Source organism: Lasiosphaeria miniovina, assembly GCF_030549165.1.
Source record: "Lasiosphaeria miniovina strain SMH2392-1A chromosome Unknown B0T26scaffold_7, whole genome shotgun sequence".
Taxonomy (NCBI): Eukaryota; Fungi; Ascomycota; class Sordariomycetes; order Sordariales; family Lasiosphaeriaceae; genus Lasiosphaeria; species Lasiosphaeria miniovina.
The window spans coordinates 3,640,337-3,658,761 of NW_026848226.1; the positions used below are offsets into that span (position 1 = coordinate 3,640,337).

Here is an 18,425-nt window from a genome sequence, read left to right on the forward strand (position 1 = left end):
GCGAAGCCAGGACAGCCAGGACCAACATACCATTGTTCCGATTATGCATATTTGTGTGTGTTATTTGATGGCTCCATTGAACGTGACGCGGCTGGCTAACTTACTCACTCCAATCCCTGAAAGTTTCCAGGTTGTTAGTGGGGGACTCTCCAAGATTTGAAAGGCCTTAATAACTTACGGCTCGCCCTAAAGGTTTTTGCTAAGGGAGGTAAAAGCTATTAGAATCCCTATTTTAGAACCTTGAGGCCTTTCTCTATCCTAGAAATACCTATGAAAGGCTTTTCCTAGCCGTTATATTTCCCGTGATCTTTACCATCTGAAATTGTCTAGCTACCACGCCAACAAACATTCAGGGGTTGAAGTATAAGGTAGATGGCGGGCCGGATCTGTGGGACGGCGCGGCGGGTGTATCCTGATGGTGGAGGTCCAGAGTTGTCCAGCCGGCTAATACAGGTTGATATATGGCCGCCGCAACCTCTGCAAATATATATATCTACCCGGCCCCAAGAAAAAAAAAACGTCTTTGGATGATGCGCCTTTACCATGTCCGTCCCCTCACGGGAAAGGGGGTTCGCCTCGAGGGAAAGCCCGCCCGCAATTTATCCATAGTGTCGGACGCGCTGTTCCTGAATCCAGGCGTCTGGGCAGGCGGAAACGATTAGATTAACTGCAAATGGAGAGGGAGATATATATAGTGCGAGGCTCGAGACTCGTCGACCGGAAATTATTTGCAGGTTGTCCTCGTAGCTCTTCAGAAACAAGGACGAGACCAAAAAAAAAAGAAAAAAAAAGAAAAAAGGAGAAGATGCATCTATCCCAACTCATCACAACGGCGGCGGGAGCGGTCGGTCCACGCCAGGCGGGCGGCGCCGGCGCCATCACGGTCGACGTGTCCAAGACGTACCAGACCATCGACGGGTTCGGCTTCAGCGAGGCGTTCCAGCGGGCGTACAACATCTACAACCTGGCGGAGCCCAAGCGGTCGCAGCTCGTCGACCTGCTCTTCAACACGACGTCGGGCGCCGGCTTCAGCATCGTGCGCAACGGCATCGGCAGCAGCCCCAACAGCTCCAACGACTGGATGAACACTATTATCCCTGCCGGTCCGGCCAGCCCCTCGGCCAACGCCACCTACGTCTGGGACGGCAAGGACTCGGGCCAGCTGTGGGTGTCGCAGCAAGCTGTAAGTCGTTGGTGCGGCAGTCGTCGGCCGGGCAGCCGGAGATGGCTGTGTCCATCTGAACAGCTGCAGTCGATAGCCATCTATCTGCAAGGCCGGGTGACTATAACGACGAGCAGGAACTCAGACAAGGCGAGGCAGAAAGAAACATAAGCGGGTAGCGCTAATAAGCCACTCCTTAAAATCGGCAGGTCAAGTACGGGGTCAAGACGTTCTACGCGAACGCATGGTCGGCGCCGGGATTCATGAAGACGAACGGCAAAGACTCGAACGGCGGCTCGCTCTGCGGAGTGACCAACGCAAAGTGCAGCAGCGGCGACTGGCGGCAGGCGTATGCTGATTACTTGGTCAAGTATATCCAGTTCTACCAGGTGTGTAGAGTACCTACCCACCCTATGCGTCCAACCCTGGTACGGTTGAGCGACGATCGAGATGACCGCTTGCTTACCTGCCTCGCCTCGTGATAGCAAAGCGGGGTGAATGTTACCCATCTGGGCTTTCTCAACGAGCCTGACTTTAGGTGAGCGGCATGAGATGACGTGTTTCTTGGCTCCGAGTCTACGCCTTCCTCATATTGCTGCTGCGTAGAGAATAGGCCAAGGCGTCAAAGCTCTCTATCTAATGTCCCAACCCCCTTGAGCTCGCCAAGCTATTCGCTAGCTGAAGTGTACAGACAAACGAGCCGCCTACCTAATTGCGACCTTGTGCTGACGTGAGCTGATCTGATCCGTGTGTACAGCACCAGCTATGCGTCAATGCAGTCGAACGGGCAGCAGTCGGCCGATTTCATCAAGGTGCTGTATCCCACGCTGCAGTCGGCAGGGCTCTCGAGCGTGGCCATCACGTGCTGCGACGCCACGGGGTGGACGGCGCAGGCGACCATGACGCGGGCACTCAAGGACGCGGGGGTCGAGGACCTGATCGGGGTCATCACGTCGCACCCGTACACGAGCGCCATCTCGGGCACGCAGCCGACGAGCCGCAAGGTCTGGGAGTCGGAGTACTCGGACCTCAGCGGGTCGTGGTCGACGGCGTGGTACTCGGGGGGGAGCGGCAGCACGGGCGACGGCTACACGTGGGCGAACAACATCTACACGGGGCTGACGTCGGGCAACTTGAGCGCGTACCTATGGTGGGTGGCGACGCAGGACAAGGCCACCAACAACAACAACAACGAGAAGCTGGTCCTGGTCGACGGCGGCAGCTACTTCGTGTCCAAGCGGCTGTGGGCGTTTGCCCAGTACAGCCGCGTCGTCAGGCCGGGCGCGGTGCGCGTGGGCGTGTCGGGCGCCACCAGCCTCAAGCTGACGGCCTTTGTCAACGCCGACGGCACGGTGGCGGTCGTCGCCATCAACTCGGGCACGGCGGCCGCGGCGGTGACGGTCGCGGGCGTCAAGGCGGGGGCTGCCAAGGCCTGGATCACCGACGGGACCAACGACATGGCATCCGTGCCGGCCACCGTCGCCGCCGACGGCACCGTGGGCGGCGTGTCAGTGCCGGCGCGGGGCATGGCGAGCTTCGTCCTCACGGTGGCTGGATAATTAATCCTTTCCAAGCGGCAAGGTACATATTCTGGGGGGTTGGCGAGGTTGGATGTCAGACTTTAGAGTGCGGAGTAACCCCAGATACGACATGGGTTGGGGGCAGACGAAAGGAGAAAATAGTTGGTGCCATTTACAGGGTTGCCTACTAACAGCCCCGCTGCTTTACGGGTGGTTTCGCGGCCTGAGTATAATGGAAACCAGCGATTCTTGTATAATTTGGTTAATGGACGTTAGGTTTAGGATGAGCGAATACATAATAGTGGGAAAAGGCGAGCTTTTCTATTTTTGGGATGCCCGTTCAGATCTCAGGCGGAGTTCCGATATTGGTTGGGCCTTTCCAGGTTCCATAGTGAGTTGGATTGGGGACGTGATGCCTACTCGACTGGCCAAGCCGATGGCGACATGGCACGTCCGATGCTGCTGTGGAACACTTGACTTGTGCGGCTAAGTTACCGACGCCGCTCGGTTTGTCTCTCCCTGAAACTGCCTTTAAACCCGTCCGAATGTCCGTAACTGCCAGGCCACTGCTGTGAAGTCTGAACGCAGTCTGGTAAGGGCCGTGTACCCTGTAAAGTCGTAGGCGCCAGGCTCGCTTGCCTCCCATTCCGCAGAATTTAAAGTTGGAACGAATCGCAGACCCTGTCGACTTGGCTCCCTGCCGCTCAGCCAACATCCAATGTTTGTAATCGAGCTAAATTTACCAGGAACTTAGTAATCTATGCCGACTTTGCGGGTTACGGAAGGAGCTACGAATACCACCAGTGGCACTTGCTTCAGTCTTAGATAAATAGGAGGCTGGCCAGCAATCTTTCCACGCCACAGACAGGCAACGACTAGGTTACTACACACATCTGTAAAAGCGCGCCAATACCCCATACACAGAAAACGTCCAGTAGGACGTCCAATGGGATGCCGATGCGAGTTTGGCCAAGTCATCTCCGGACATAGATGGAGCTCCAGTTTGCTCTATCGCTAACGGCATCTCCATAAAGGGGCATACCTTGACGGGGCTGTCCTCCTTCCTTCTCACGTCTGCCACGGCGCGACCTGCATCCCGTCGGCGAAGTCATCCCATCTACTCGCCAAGACCTATGAGGAAGCTGTATCCGTATCCGTGCTCCCCAACCAGCCTCGTCGAGGCATTTACTGAGAACCAGGTAGGCGCCCAACGGCACCTACCAACCACCAACGCCACACAGGTTTGAGAGCCGTGGCAGGAGCCATGGGTCTTGCAGCCGTGCTACCCCGACTCGGTAAGGCGCCCTAATCGACCTCCCTATTGAACCCCAGCAGCTTGCTGCACCACCTGCAGGAGGTCAGCCCTAACACGGCCAAACGAATCATTGCCCGCGTGGGGTAGCAGTCGACGCATCCCTGCTGCGACACAGGAGGAGGAGACACAGGAGCTTCCACTTCCACAGAGCTGCCCAGCTCGCTGCTGTCATGTCGCTAGCTGAGGACCCTGATGTCCGTGGACGACGTCCAGCCAATTATTATTCTTTACTTGGGCTCTGGCCCTGCCTCGCCGTACCATGTGTCCGCTTATAAAGCCGGCGTGGTGGACACTCTGCATGCCTCGCGATGTCTGGTGCCTTGTCTCCTCTCCTGGTTGCTCCGTGTCTCTCCCTCCATTGTCTTGACCGGCCAGGCACCACATCATAATACCTTGCAACCTAGGTATACCTCGTTCCTATTGTCTGTACAGCACAGTACTACAGCCTACTTGTAGTGTTATTCCCCAGCTTCTTGCTGCTCCTATTTGGATTCTTTTGTTGCGCCTGCTGTGCAACCTACACTCACATCCAACTCCCACGTCCCCCACTCGGGAGCACCCGCATCATGTCGGTCCCTCCGGTGGTCGTCGCCAAGAAGAAGGACTTGACCAAGACGCCACAGGAGCTTGTGAGCGACTTCTGGGACAAGTTCTTTGCCAAGAAGACGGGTCGGGTCACTTCCATCTTCCCCCGGAGCCTCTATGCCACGCTTCTCCCGCCCATCGAGCCGCGGGGCGCGAGCTCGGCCCGTAACGCGGCCGAGAGCTACGAGGCCGCGGCTAAGGAGTGCCGCGAGAATGTGAAGCGCATCATCCTCGAATGCAATCGCACCAACCAAAAGTTCACAGACCCCGACTTCGACATCGAGGCCGACTCGTGGGGTGACGGCAACTGCCTCAACGGCCTGGTCCGCGACGACTACCGCACTTCGTCGTACGGCGACGACGAGAGGACGGCTGTCTCCGCTGGCCAGCTCAAGCGCTCGCTCGATACTTTAGTCAGCAGCAACGTCCTAGGCTCCGGCGGCGCTGTGCCCCTAGATGCGAACGTTGTGCGCGACTACATCAACGACAGCAACCCCTTTGCCTTCCTCTTTGGGGAAGGCGCCAAGGGCGTCAATGGCCAGCCTAATAGTAACTTGCAGGTCCTCTCACGGGCTCTAGGCACCGAGGCTAGCGGAGCATCCGGTGGTCAGGTTAAAGGGAACAACGACGAAAAAGAGCGCCGCTTCGCCGTCTCCCATGGCGAGAGGTACAACCCTGGCTCAATCCACCGGCTCGACTGGATCTTTGAGTCTCCCCAGTTTACCATTGACGGGTACTCGTCGTCGGACATCAAGCAGGGCGGAAACGGCGACTGCTGGTGGCTGGCGTCGGTGGCCACGATTGCTCACCGCAAGGAGCTCATGGACAAGGTCTGCGTGATCCGGGACGAGGAAGTTGGCGTCTACGGCTTTGTCTTCTACCGCGATGGCGAGTGGATCAGCACCGTCGTCGACGACAACCTGTACCTCCAAGAGACCGACTTCGACTACTACGGCGACACCTACGACTCCACTGGCAAGCGCGCCCGCGAGCACAGGAAGCGCTACCAGACCGGCTCCGAGGCGCTGTACTTTGCCAAGTGCGAGGACCCGAACGAGACGTGGCTGCCGCTCCTCGAGAAGGCCTACGCCAAGGTCCACAACGACTACGAGGCTATCTCGGGCGGTTACCCCGGCGAGGCCGTCGAGGACATGACGGGCGGCGTGTCAACCACGGTGGCCTCGAACCGGGTCCTGAAAAAGGACAAGCTCTGGAAGGAGCTTGTCAACGCCGACGGCGACTTCGTCTTTGCCCTCTCTGCCCTGGGCACCGGCTGGGACTGGCAGAAGGGAGGCCTCGCGCTGGGCCACGCCTACTCCATCCTAAAAGCCACCGAGGAGGTAGGCGAGGACGGGGAGAAAGTTAGACTGGTTCAGATCAGGTTTGTTTACGTGACGCTCCTACTTCGAGAAGAGATTACTGACATTTCTTTGCAGAAACCCCTGGGGAGAGCGAGCCTGGAATGGAATCGGCGAGTGGAATGGCCCTTGGTCAGATGGCTCGAAGGAGTGGACTCCTTACTGGTAAGTGAACATTGTCAACCCCCCCCCCCCGCAGAAGTAGACACGGGGTTTGGAGCCACGCTAACACGTTGTGATGCGCAGGCTCAAGAAGCTCAACCACAAGTTCGGCGACGACGGCATCTTCTGGATGTCGTACAAGGATGTTCTGGAGACTTTCATGTTCTTGCACAGAACGAGACTGTTTGATGAAAAGTGGACTGTTGTCCAGCAATGGACCAGTGTCAATGTTGGATGGGTCTCCGGCTACCTAAACACAAAGTTTATCATTGAAGTCAAGAAGAGCGGTACCGTCGTTGTTGTCCTGACCCAGGTATGTTCTTTTCGCCATCTCTATCAAGATATCTCTCACCGCTTATTCTGACACGTCTGTGCAGCTTGACGAGCGCTACTTCGTCGGACTCGAGGGCCAGTATCAATTTTCGCTTCACTTCCTTCTGCAACAGGAAGGGAGCAACGAGCACCTGTGCCGAGTCCGTCCTGTGCACGACTGGGAAAACCGTTCCGTAAGCTGCGAGTTGGACCTCGAGCCTGGCCGATACGAGGTCTTGCCCAAGATCACGGCTACTCGCCACAAGTCGCAGAGGATGGTGGAGGATGTGGTCAAGGAGCAGTACGTATTTCCCCACCCGCAGGGCCGAGTGACTGACGGGCTTTTGATCGCTTCACTACTCACCAGAAGATGTGCTTGCTGACATTTTCACCACAGGGCCGAGAGGAACCCTTCCAAGCTGCGGCAGGTCGGCATGCAGTATGACCTTGCCCACGCCAAGGGCGGCATCCCGGATGAAGATGAGCTCCTGACAAAAAAGAAAGAGGAAGAGAAGAAGAAGGCTGAGGACAAAAAGAAAAAGAAGAAGGAGAAGGAGAAGCGCAAGAAGGAGAAGGAGAAGGCCAAGAAGGCCAAGGCTAAGGCAAAGGCCAAGAAGGCCAAGGCACTCGAGGTCAAGCTCAAGGTCGAGACCAAAGATGGCACCACCACCGCAGAAGTGTCGACAGCGGGCAGCAAGCCTTCGGAGGAGAAGAAGCCCGAGGAGACGGTCGAGGACAAGTCCAAGACCGACGAGGTTGCCAAGCCCGAGGAGGCCGTAAAGACCGACGAGCCCGCAAAGGCTGAGGAGACGGCCAAGCCTGAAGAAGCTGCCAAGACCGAGACCAAGGACGAGGACAAGAAGGCCGATGCGTCTGCCGAGACGGTGGCAGTTGAACAGAAGGCAGAGGAAGTGGTTGATGATGACGACGACGACGACGATGATGACGACGAAGAAGAAGACGAGGACGAGGATGAAGAGGACAAGGACGAGAAGAAGGACGAGACTCCAGCATTGGATGAGGAAGAGGACAGGGTGCCCTGGAACGCCGTGTGCGTCATCGGGCTTCGTGTCTATGCCCGCGACTCCGAGGTCACGGTCGCGCTGGCGGCGCCTAAGAGCAACGAGGAGGCGGCGAGTCTTGTGGTCGACTCTAAGGCCGTGGGAGCGACCATGTAAAAGGAAAAAGAGAACGAAAATAGTGGCCTCTCTCTTCAGTCTATACCTAACACAGAGTAACAGCTTATGGATTTATGAATGCAGAGTACTCGGCAAAGAGGGCTTTCCCTGGATGAGTTACGATTATTTATCTTACTTGCGGATGCTATGAATGAAATGTCACGACAAACAAGGATCCTGAGGTAAGTAGACTGTAGCTTGGTTTAGCACTTTCAGTTGGTTTCCATATTATCTGTAGGCTCTGCATGTCTTCAAAATAAGTGGTTTTACAGCATACACAGATCCATTTCCAAATAAAGCATATAGTTCCCAGTGATAATCACCATTTGTTTTTCTGTAACTGAACCTCAGCTGTCAGAGCTTGTTGTCACGGACGGGCGTTTACCCCGCTCCCTGACACCCATAGGTAGCTAACCCGGTTACAGCCCAGGTCCAAGCGATGGCGGGCGCCCCTTTTTGACTCGATCTTCCAAAGTGTCACTCCACTCAATATTTGACTGTGCATAGAGCGCGCATGTGCATGTGCAATTGTGCATATTGGCGCCAGCGGGAGGAATTAATCGAGTGAACTGCATCAAGAACCGAGTTGCGAGAATACAGTCAAGCCAGACTTGATATATGTACCGGAGATACTTCGCAGACCCATGAGCGGACTTATTCCATGAGGACCTAGATAACGACATTTCTGGGAAATTTGAAGTCAATGATTGGCATATCACCGTGGAAGGGAACTTACACGTGTACTATAGTAGGTATCGGTAGTACATACAGTAACCTGAACCAGCTAGTCACCCACACACCCGAGGGGCATTCCGAGCTCACGGTTAGCAGAGCATTTCGACCTCGGTTACCTGACCGAGTCGGACCTCAACCTTGACAATCAACATCCAATTGGTTGAATAAAAAGAGAGTTGTCGCAAACCGCGACCCGCACGCAGCCAGGGCACCAACCCGCAACCCGCAACCCGCAGCCTAGACAATAAACCCCGCCCTCACTGGTTCTTGCTCGGGATTGCATTGCAAGCATCCCTGGCATGGACCAGTGACACCCTCGGTTCACTGGTTAGGTAACTGCGTCTCCCGCGCGAGCCCAATCTCCTATCGCGATTTGCACCTTTTCCCCAAGTCACGTCAGGCACCTCCACTTAACAAGCCTCGCGACCTGACGACGTGCCCGCCACGCGCGGCAATATCCGTGGCGACCCAAACATATTCTCTGCCGGTCGCGACCCTGGGCTCCTTTCATTGCCTACCTCTCTGCCCCTCCGCCATGCCACCCCCAAACACTCCCGAAGACGAGATCCAAACCGCAGCCATGTCTTACTACCGAAACCTCAATGGCCGTGTAGGCCCACAGAGGAGGCGCAGCCGCTGGTCGACATCGACGTCAGCTTCAGCAGCCCCGTCTCCGTTCCCGCCCTCGCCAACGTTGGCATCGTCGGAGCTAGCATCCCCTCCAGAGTCACCACGACCTACGCCGTCCTCCACAGCCGGGGATGGCCAGGGGCCGAATTCAGCCGGCAGCCGCTGCTCTACACTTTGTGACTGCATCCCGTCTATCGACTACCAGTCGCTCGACTATGAGACGCCCGTGGACCAAGCCCTCCAGTGCCCGATTTGTCACACGCCATTCTACATGCCACTCACCACCAGTACATGCGGCCATACCTTTTGCGCCGAATGCATAAGCCGCTCGCTCGAGATGCAGCCCGTGTGTCCTATCGATCGCCAGCCCGTCAACGCCGACCGAGACCTCTACCGCGCGCGGGTCATTTGCGACCAGCTTGACCGCCTCAAGGTCAAGTGTCCGAGCAAGGGCTGCGGTCTCTTCTGCACTCGCGAGCTACTCCCCGCCCACTACAACGTCTACTGCGAGTACGTTCTCGTTCACTGTCCGGACCCGACCTGTAGCCGCCGCGTCCCCCGCGCCGATGCGCATCCAGACAATGGATGCTTGCACAGGAACATTGCGTGCACCTATTGCGAGTCGGAGGTGATGATTGCCGAACTTGAGGTACACTACGATACTAGCTGCTATGGGCACACGGCAAAATGTTCCCACTGCAATGCAATTGTCGTGCGCCATCTCATGGACAAACATCTCGGCAGGGACTGCCCAGGGACAAAGAAGTATTGCAGGTTTCGCAGCCACGGTTGTAAAATGCACGACACGAGGCCAGCAATTGAAGAACACGAGCGTCTGGGTTGCGTTTATCAAGCAATTGGAGAGCTGAAATCTCTGCGCCTGGAGGATCGTGCGCGTATCGAGGACTTGGAGCACCGCCTCGACGGTCTAGACGCGCGCATCAAACGCAAGACATCACCGCCTACCCGGCCCAGGGTCGGCAGCAGCAGCTTCATGGGCGGATTCGTACCGATTGTCCAACCCGAGAGCCCGCGTGCCGCCGCCTCCGCTGCCGCAAACAGTGCCTCTTGGGGGTCCACCGAAGACTACATGCTGGTACAATTCGAGCGCCTCGAGGCCGAGATTGAACGCGCACATAAGATGATTTTGGAGTCGGATAGCCAGCACACTATGCGTCAAATCAACGACCTGCTGCGCTTGAACGAGCAGATATACGAGCTCACCAACCGAGTGGGAGCCCTCGGCCTGCAGGTCAGGTCCCTGGCCATTACAACTCAGCAGCAGAATAATGTCCAAGGGCGTGCCGGCGCCGCTAATGGAGCCCCCTCGCCCTCGGGGATATCGAGTCCAGGCGGTGGCGGAGCGGGTACGAGAGGCCAGTCCCACGAGGAAGGACGCCGTTACCACAGCAATCCGCCCGCGATGTCCCGACGCAGCAGTGACGGCAGAGGCCAACACCCACCCCGTCTATAGAGGCCCGCCTCGCCTGCACTTGCTTTGTTTTCTAATACATAATGGAACTGAAGAGAGTACGGTAATTGTTCGAACTCAAACTCCTCACGCTCTAAGCTCGGGTGAGGCTGTGCCCATTCCGGAGCTCATCCCCTCTCCTCTTCCTTTCCCGCCCATTTTCCTGAGGGCGAGGGGATTCAAGGTCTTGATACCCGCCGATGCCTCATTGGCTACGGAATTGCGCAAAAACATGATTTATGAGATTTATAGTCTACGAATTTGCTTTGGTTTGGCGTTGGAGATGTATGGGGGACCAGTGAAGGACCAGAAGACGGAGAGATGCGAAATTTTATAGGTTTGGGACGGATAACACATTCAAAAAGGTTCTGGGGCCATGGATATCGTGATTTCGGCTCTCGTACAAGTCAGTCTGCGTGGCCAGCTGGGAGATGAGACAATGGACGGCGGGCATACACACTTAGGTCCTCCGCAAGGAGAAACATTGGCGTATATTTGTTTTATTCGGATTCCTCTTGGACGCTACCCTAGAGTTGAAGCATTGGGGTTCTGTTTTGGTGAAACTGACGAGTGTTTGTTGTCTTGCCTCGAGGGCTCGCGGCAGTACGTTGCTTGGGTTCCGATGTCGGGCCATACCTGTAATTCTACCCTCGGTATCCGTATTCATACCCAAATGATAACCGAGCCATCACCTACCTAAAGGTCCAGGTCGAGAGCCTGAATCTATCACTGCATTTACATGTAGCGGAGGTCCTAGTCTCGTATTGTCCAACCTATAACCCTCGTCCTCACCGCATTGCGAATGTTTTGTCTTATTTCTAGAACTGCATTACTAATTGTTCCGTTGCCTCTTGCATGACTGCTTTGTGTGTGGTGCAGTGCCTGGCTCATCCACCCTGTCCATCAACAACACTGCAACAGACGAGTTTGCCAACAAGGAAATTTGACCACACTCGAAAAATAACAAGCTTTCTAGGTGGCCAAAGTTTGTCGGTTTTCAGGCACAAATCTGGGCTTAAGAGCTTATTAATGAAGCCTTGCTCCGAGTCCCCTTCCCAGTTCTGCGAGGTTCTGTTCTCTTGCGCGCTGGCGAATCAGGTGCGAGTATCCAATTTAAGGTCTGCCCGCCACACTAGCAGTGGACTTCAGCCCTGTTCACACCAGGCTCCAACGAAGCGAAGCCTGGAGTTGCGCAACCTAGGGGCCCTTCCCCAGCTGTCCTCAACCCCACCATGGTTTAATCCAGGCCCCAGGCAACCTTAACCTCCTCCACAACCACAGCCTTACCTCTGGGCTATTTTCTCTATCTCGACATCTCTCGGCCCTGTCGTTCGCTTCTGAGGCGTCTTCATTCACTACTCCTAGCGGCCACCGAGAAGATGGATCCGAACGAGCAATCCGTCGAGCCCGAGACTCCGGCTGAGCAGCCCACACCCCCTGCACCGCCTGCACAGACAACGCCCGACGCCCCCGACGAGGAAACCATGGCGCAGATACGGCAGAGGCGAATGGCGAAGCTTGGCGTAGTTCCCTCGTCATCGGTAGCTTCTCCGACGCTTGCGAAACCCGAGACATCTAGTGCTGCTACTGCGGCGGCGGCGGTAACCCCGAGCTCGCCAAAGGCTACAGATCAGGGCAGGATAGAGGCCGAAAAAGGAAAGCGAACACAGATAACCATCTCGCCGGCCCCGGGGGCGCCGAAGAGCGTAGCAGGTACCACGAGTGGCGAACTCCCTCGAAAGAGACGAGTCTCAGAGATTGATGACTATCCAGGCACCCCGCCGCCCCAGAAGCACACTCCGGCCAAGGACGAGCCTATCGAGGACTACACCAACCGTCTACTCGAAACGGTATTCCGCATCTCGGCCGACCCGAGCCGTACGGTAGGCAGCATCGGCCACAAGCTCACCTTCCTGCCAGCCCTAAGCGAGGACCTGGCAAACGACGGCTTGCCCTTGAAGCTGTCGCTCGACCGCGTCGAGGAGGCCATAATGGAGGGCGCCACGGCGTTTCCACGCGACAAACCCCTGCTCGACTACCTCCTCCCCTGCTGGAAGCGCGTCACGCGTGCGCTTAAGGTTCTCCGCGGTCCTGCCCCCCAGAAGGAGGAGATCTTGAAGGAGGCAAAGCGGCTGTGTTTCAGCAACTGCATCTTCGCCCTCACCATGCCGGAGCTCTTCGGGCACGTATAATACGAAACATCCATGATTGACTCGTTCTTACTAACCCTTTTGCTAGTCGGGAGCCGAACCCGCACCATGACACATTGGTGCCGTACGTTTTACGACGGGTGGAGAGTGAAGATGGGTTGTGTATGGACTTCTTCACCGAGGCAATGGGCCGCCTCGACGACGATGACTCCATCGTGACGCTGTTCACTAGAGCTATGGTGGACATCAGCAGTAAACTATCTACCCTCAGCATGAACGACGACTACAAGCCCTATGTCAATGTAAGCCACTGCTCTTGTTCATCTACTCGTGGCGAGCATAACGGCTAAGAGCTTTCTGCAGGCTCTCACAACTTACTCTAGGTTTCCGCCTCTCTTGAGGGCGTTGGCGGGCCATTCCTCCTTCCAGATGGCGCAATCAGCACCAGGGATAGAAAAGAACACTCTACTTGGTCCGTTCTTCCGGCTATCTCCCCTCCAGCCCGAAGTCACTACGGTCTTTTTCGCAGGACCGAGGACCATGGAAAAGGGCAGCGTCCAGACATCACAGACCGCCCTGCAAATGAGCCTTTCTGCGCATCAGACTGACCTCCGAACCATTATCAATGCTTTTATTCGCGCCAGTCCCGAGGCAAAGAATAGAGTCCTCGATTGGTTCGCTTACATCATGAACGTCAACCACAAGAGGCGAGCTCTCCAGGTCGACCCTAGAGAAGTGTCATCTGATGGTTTTATGATGAATGTAACGGTTGTTCTCGACTTCCTTTGCGAGCCCTTTATGGACAATACTTTCTCTAAAGTTGGCCGTATCGACGTCAACTACTTCAGAAGGAGTCCTCGGCTGGACATCAAAGAGGAGACCAAGCTGAATGCCGACCAGTCGGAGTCGGATGAGTTTTACGCCACAAAGATTGATGGCGAGTCAAACTTCATTACTGAGGTTTTCTTCTTGACCCTTGCTGCTCATCACTACGGCAGCGAGGCGGCCAACAGCAAGATGAAGAACCTAGAGAAGGACATCAAGTTCTACGAAAAGAATCTTGCCATGATCGAAGCAGAGCGTCCCAAATTGGCTAACCGACCAGATCAGCTTCGGATACTCGAGCAAACCCTCCAAAGGCACACCGCTGTCCTAGAACGGGCGATGGCTCTGAGATTCGCGATTGAGGGCGTGCTATTGGACCAGAAGATGCAGAGCCGGTCTCTGCAGTTTATGAGATACGTGACAGTCTGGCTGCTCCGGGTTGCCAGCCAGACAGAATACACTCCGGACAAGCCGCTTCGTCTTCCTCTACCCGCATCGCTACCAGAGGCGTTCAGCTGCCTTCCAGAATATGCCTTGCAGGATATTGTGGACAACTTCAAGTTCGTTTTCCGCTACATCCCCCAGGTCATCATCTCGGCGGTTGGCGACGAGATGGTTGCTCTTTGCATCACGTTCCTGGAATCGTCCGAGTACATTCGAAACCCATACCTCAAGTCGTCCCTCGTTTCACTGTTGTTTCACGGGACCTGGCCTGCATACCACCTGAGCAAGGGAATACTGGGCGATCTTTTGACGAACACCCGATTCGCAAATGACTATCTACTCCACGCCATCATGAAGTTCTACATCGAATGCGAGTCCACGGGAGCCAGCTCTCAGTTTTATGACAAATTTAACATTCGCTATGAGATATTTCAGATCATTAAATGCATCTGGGTGAATGACGTGTACAAGAATGAGTTGGTACAGTCGAGCAAGTAAGTTCACTACGCTTCCTTCTTGTAGGTAGGCAGCAATACTAATCTCAATAGGACAAATCGGTCGTTCTTTGTTCGATTCGTCAATATGCTCATGAACGACGCCACATACGTGCTGGACGAGGGTCTAAGCAAATTTCCCAAGATCCACGACATGCAGATGAAGCTAAAGGATCGAACCCTATCACAACAAGACCGCGAAAAGATTGAAGAGGAGCTCCGCACAGCCGAAGGCCAGGCTACGTCGTTTATGCAGCTGGTCAATGAGACGGTTGGCATGATGAAGCTCTTCACCACCACACTGAGCGAGGCATTCACCATGCCGGAAATCGTCCACCGCCTGGCGGGCATGCTTGACTACAACCTTGAGATCCTCACGGGCCCCAAGTCCAAATCACTGAAGGTGGAGAACGCGGATAAGTACTATTTCAACCCAAGAACGCTTCTTCCGGAGATTGTCGACATCTACTTGAATCTCGGGTCCAGCTCGGCATTTATCGAGGCTGTTGCGGCTGACGGTCGTTCCTACAAGCCATCGACCATGGCTTCAGCTGGGCAAATCTTGCGTGGCAAGCAAATGAAAGAGCTGCCGGAACTACTTGCTTGGGATGCGCTGTGCAAGAAGTTTGAGGCAGCCAAGGAGATTATCGACCAGGCCGACATCGACTTTGACGACGCGCCTCCCGAGTTCGAGGACCCCATTATGGGCATGCTCATGACGGACCCCGTCATCCTACCCTCGAAGCACGTTGTTGACCGCTCTACCATCGTTCAGCATCTGCTGTCTGACCCGAAAGACCCCTACACCCGCCAGCCCATGACTATCGACGACGTCGTCCCTGATACGGCTCTGCGCAGCCAGATTGAGGCCTGGAAGCTGGAACGTACCGCACAATTGAAGGCTAAAGTTGCGGGCGATGCGATGGACACTACGGAGTGAGGTTTGGAATAATCCAAATTGGAGGGTGGTATCCTGACAATCCGCCTCTGGAATGGGGGGGGATAGGTATTGTGCGTTTTTCTTCTAGGAGTGGCGGGAAAGCCACCGTTAAGTGCCAGGACCAGAACGCAGAGATGGCGTCAGCAGCCAGGGCCAAATGACTGATTGGCTAGCCGGTAGTAGTTGATTGCATCCCACTTGACCCGCCTACGACTCCGTGAGGGGCGATGGTAGATAGATTTCTCCCGCTTACTTTTTCTTTGCGCGTTTGCATTGTTGATAGTGGGCGTTATAAGGGGTTGGAAGGGGGGCAAACACGATGCTTACTACAGTGAGAGAAAGGTAGCGACTTGACAGATGACTGGTTTCATATTCGATACCTCTCATCTTATTCCCATTCTTCTGAAGTGTGGACTGCGTGGTTGAACTTGTTGTCACGTTCAGCGAGGTCAATAAGAGGGTAGAATGTGATGTATTCTTGAGGGAATTCCTGTTATGACAGTTAAAATGCCTGCTTTCTAGCATGTAAGCACTAGGCCGTTGTTGGCGTAGATCAACACCCGTAAACGCGCCATTCCAAAGTGGCCCTATACGTAACACTTGTCTGCTACTCGGCTGATCTAGACGTAGTCTAACATTGGCGGAGCAGAAGCAGATTCAGTTGCGATGAAACTTGCTTGTTTTTCTCTGAAAACAGTTTCTCTGTGTATCGTGTCGTATCACGTGGGATGTAGTTGTTGTAGATTGCCGTCTGATGACTCACTACTTGGTGTACATTTAACTCAGGTAGGCAATGGTAAAAGTGTGATGAGATATGTGATGAAATGGGTAATGAGATGGGTAATGAGATGGGTAATGAGATAGGATGTGTTGAGACGCGATGTGTTGAGATTCGTGAGATCCGCGAGTATCATGCCGAATTGTTCTTGAGCCGAGGCTGAGCGGAGTTTTGAGGTAGGATGATAATTACTCGGCGAGTTAGCGATGTAGGGATGAGAACCTGATCAAATAGAATTTAGTGAGGCGGTCCACGAGTGTGCTGAATTGTTCCAGAGCCGAGGCTGAGCGGGAGGTTTTACTTTCGAGGTAGTATGACAAGGTACGTTAGCTGGGGTGAGTGGGTGATGGAGAAATGGGTAATGAAATGAGATTTTGGTAAGGCGATTCACGAAGATCCATTGATTCAGTCATGCTGCCACAGAAATAATTTGCTAGGTCTCGGTAATTCTCAGAGGACTATTAATATCGGAAGCAAGGCTTTAGCCACCGATGAAGCAACTATCTACCAGGCTTTGGTTATTCTCACAGGTCTATTTACCTGCGAGGATCATTAATAATTCCATAAATTTTCTGAGTAAGATTTTTTCTGGAAGAAGTAAGCAACTAAGTAAGTATGCCATATCTTCTCCACGTTGACAACTGTCGCCTGCGTCTCGCACCCTCTCCACCAAATCGAACAAGGACGTGTCCGCTTCAGGTACTTCAACTCGGCGGGGAAGCACTAAAATCCGGCTGTTCGCTGCGACTCGTGGAAGTTCCCTAGTCGTCCAATGAAAACAAAAGATCATGACATCGTGCTCTCCCATGATGTACGTGACCAGCCGGTCAAATGCGTCTCTCGCTTCGAAGCGGATGTTGTAGTATGGAAGAGTGACTTGGCGACTCGCCACACAGGCTCGAAGTACTGGCGGCTCGGGGGAGTCTATCTGGTATTGGAAGTCTTCCAGGTGCTCAATGGGGTTCCACGGCAGGTTGTTCCGCCGGCACCACTCGAGAGTCGTGGCAGTGTATAGAATCCGTGGAATCCGAGCAACCTCCTTCCAGACCATGTTCTGAAGCTCTTGGGGTAGATGCCGGAATCGGGTGAATCGGGTCGCACTAGCCTCCGTCAGCAATGCTACCTCGTCCGGCGATGCCACATCATCGATCGATGCCACCTCGTCCGGCGATGCCACCTGGGCGGTCGATGATAACTCGGCTGGCGATGACACCTCGACGACGCTTGGCTGCGACATTGGTCTTCTTTCACGTCTAGTCAGCGTTGGCTTCCCTCGGGCGAAATTCCAAGGACGCTTCAAGACATAGCCTTTGCAGGTGGAACGGGCTGGGAATGGGAAACTTGCCTCACGTAGCTTGCACGACTGGGCGCGGCGCTTCAAGAATATGTCATGAAGGGTTAAATGTAATTTCAAGCTTCTGACGGATGTGGATTAAAATGTCGAGCTGGGGAGAGAAGCAGATAGATTTTTTGGCGCCTTAGTTTGAACTTTGAAGGAAGCAAGCAGATCAAGGTGGAGGGTGCCGGGCTCTGTGCCTGCCTTGAAGCAGCGGGACTTTCTCGTCGCTCCTGCCTATTTCAAGCGGGCTAAAATCAAACAGAGTCTTTGTGGTAGGGGTTGCGACCATATAGCAGCTTTTGCCCAGAGTGCCAAGCAACAAGAATCTGTTTTGTTTGCGGGAATAACGGCACACCGTCAAAGACTTCGTAGGTACCGTACAAATAGGTAGACTGCCTCAGCGGCCAACATAGGTGTCGCCCAAAGAGGAGCAATTGCCGACCGCGAGTAAATTCTTTTACGGATTCACACTCAAAATTTCACAAGTCCAAGTCGCTTCTCACAGATTGATAGATTACATACATCCTCTCGCTACCTTACTGTCACCTGCCTATGGGCCCTGATATCCTATTTCCGTCTCCGAGCATCTCCTGACCCCGCTCGACTCCATATCGCGCCGAATCCACGCATGTTTATGGATTGATTCCGAGGAAGAATATGCCAGCCCTCGGGTCACCACCCAGGCTGTCCACGTTGGTCCTAAAAAACAGCATCGAGCTTAGTATCGAAGTTATCTGCCAGTGATTCCCCCTCAATCAATATATCGCCCAGTTGTGCCAAGCGGTACAATAGAAGAATGCGGATGACTATGTCCAACGAGGAGTCCGGGTTGTTGGCGTGGAGGCCAGGGCCGAGCAATGAAAATCCATGAAGATCCCCGGTGATGTCTGAAGGCCACGGCCGTAGACGACGTTATCATCCCCCGCAAGGATGTAGGTAACCATTTCGGAAGTTGCCTCTCTGGCCCGGAAGCGAATATAGTAGATGGGAAGGGCAACTTGGCGACTCGCACAGCAGACTCGCAGCA

The 18,425-nt window shown here is 54.6% G+C and overlaps 6 protein-coding genes across 6 annotated transcripts; 5 read left to right on the plus strand and 1 right to left on the minus strand.

The window, feature by feature from the left end:
* Nucleotides 1-805: 805 nt before the first annotated feature.
* On the plus strand, nt 806-2,721 carry B0T26DRAFT_680562 (glycoside hydrolase family 30 protein; the record flags this gene model as incomplete). The annotated part of the gene is made up of 4 exons (XM_060440503.1): nt 806-1,183; nt 1,372-1,551; nt 1,648-1,700; nt 1,920-2,721. 4 exons carry the CDS (start codon nt 806-808, stop codon nt 2,719-2,721), a joined length of 1,413 nt encoding a protein of 470 aa, XP_060292063.1.
* Nucleotides 2,722-4,418: 1,697 nt separating this feature from the next.
* B0T26DRAFT_481557 (uncharacterized protein) lies at nt 4,419-7,039 on the plus strand. Its single transcript, XM_060435272.1, has 4 exons — nt 4,419-5,963; nt 6,019-6,105; nt 6,187-6,415; nt 6,480-7,039. The coding sequence occupies exons 1-4, from the start codon at nt 4,564-4,566 to the stop codon at nt 6,795-6,797; spliced, it is 2,034 nt and encodes a 677-aa protein (XP_060292064.1). The 5' UTR covers nt 4,419-4,563; the 3' UTR covers nt 6,798-7,039.
* B0T26DRAFT_481563 (uncharacterized protein) lies at nt 6,603-8,010 on the plus strand. The gene has a single exon (XM_060435273.1). The coding sequence runs from the start codon at nt 6,849-6,851 to the stop codon at nt 7,590-7,592; it is 744 nt and encodes a 247-aa protein (XP_060292065.1). The 5' UTR covers nt 6,603-6,848; the 3' UTR covers nt 7,593-8,010.
* A 735-nt stretch (nt 8,011-8,745) lies between these two features.
* Nucleotides 8,746-10,630, plus strand: B0T26DRAFT_481597 (uncharacterized protein). The gene has a single exon (XM_060435275.1). It carries the CDS (start codon nt 8,863-8,865, stop codon nt 10,429-10,431), a length of 1,569 nt encoding a protein of 522 aa, XP_060292066.1. The 5' UTR covers nt 8,746-8,862; the 3' UTR covers nt 10,432-10,630.
* An 838-nt stretch (nt 10,631-11,468) lies between these two features.
* B0T26DRAFT_481581 (ubiquitin elongating factor core-domain-containing protein) lies at nt 11,469-15,406 on the plus strand. Its single transcript, XM_060435274.1, has 5 exons — nt 11,469-12,141; nt 12,202-12,610; nt 12,667-12,880; nt 12,942-14,341; nt 14,396-15,406. Exons 1-5 carry the CDS (start codon nt 11,808-11,810, stop codon nt 15,279-15,281), a joined length of 3,243 nt encoding a protein of 1,080 aa, XP_060292067.1. The 5' UTR covers nt 11,469-11,807; the 3' UTR covers nt 15,282-15,406.
* A 263-nt stretch (nt 15,407-15,669) lies between these two features.
* B0T26DRAFT_756382 (uncharacterized protein) lies at nt 15,670-17,296 on the minus strand (the record flags this gene model as incomplete). The annotated part of the gene is made up of 2 exons (XM_060446085.1): nt 15,670-15,771; nt 16,853-17,296. The coding sequence occupies 2 exons, from the start codon at nt 17,294-17,296 to the stop codon at nt 15,670-15,672; spliced, it is 546 nt and encodes a 181-aa protein (XP_060292068.1).
* Between the last annotated feature and the right edge of the window lie 1,129 nt (nt 17,297-18,425).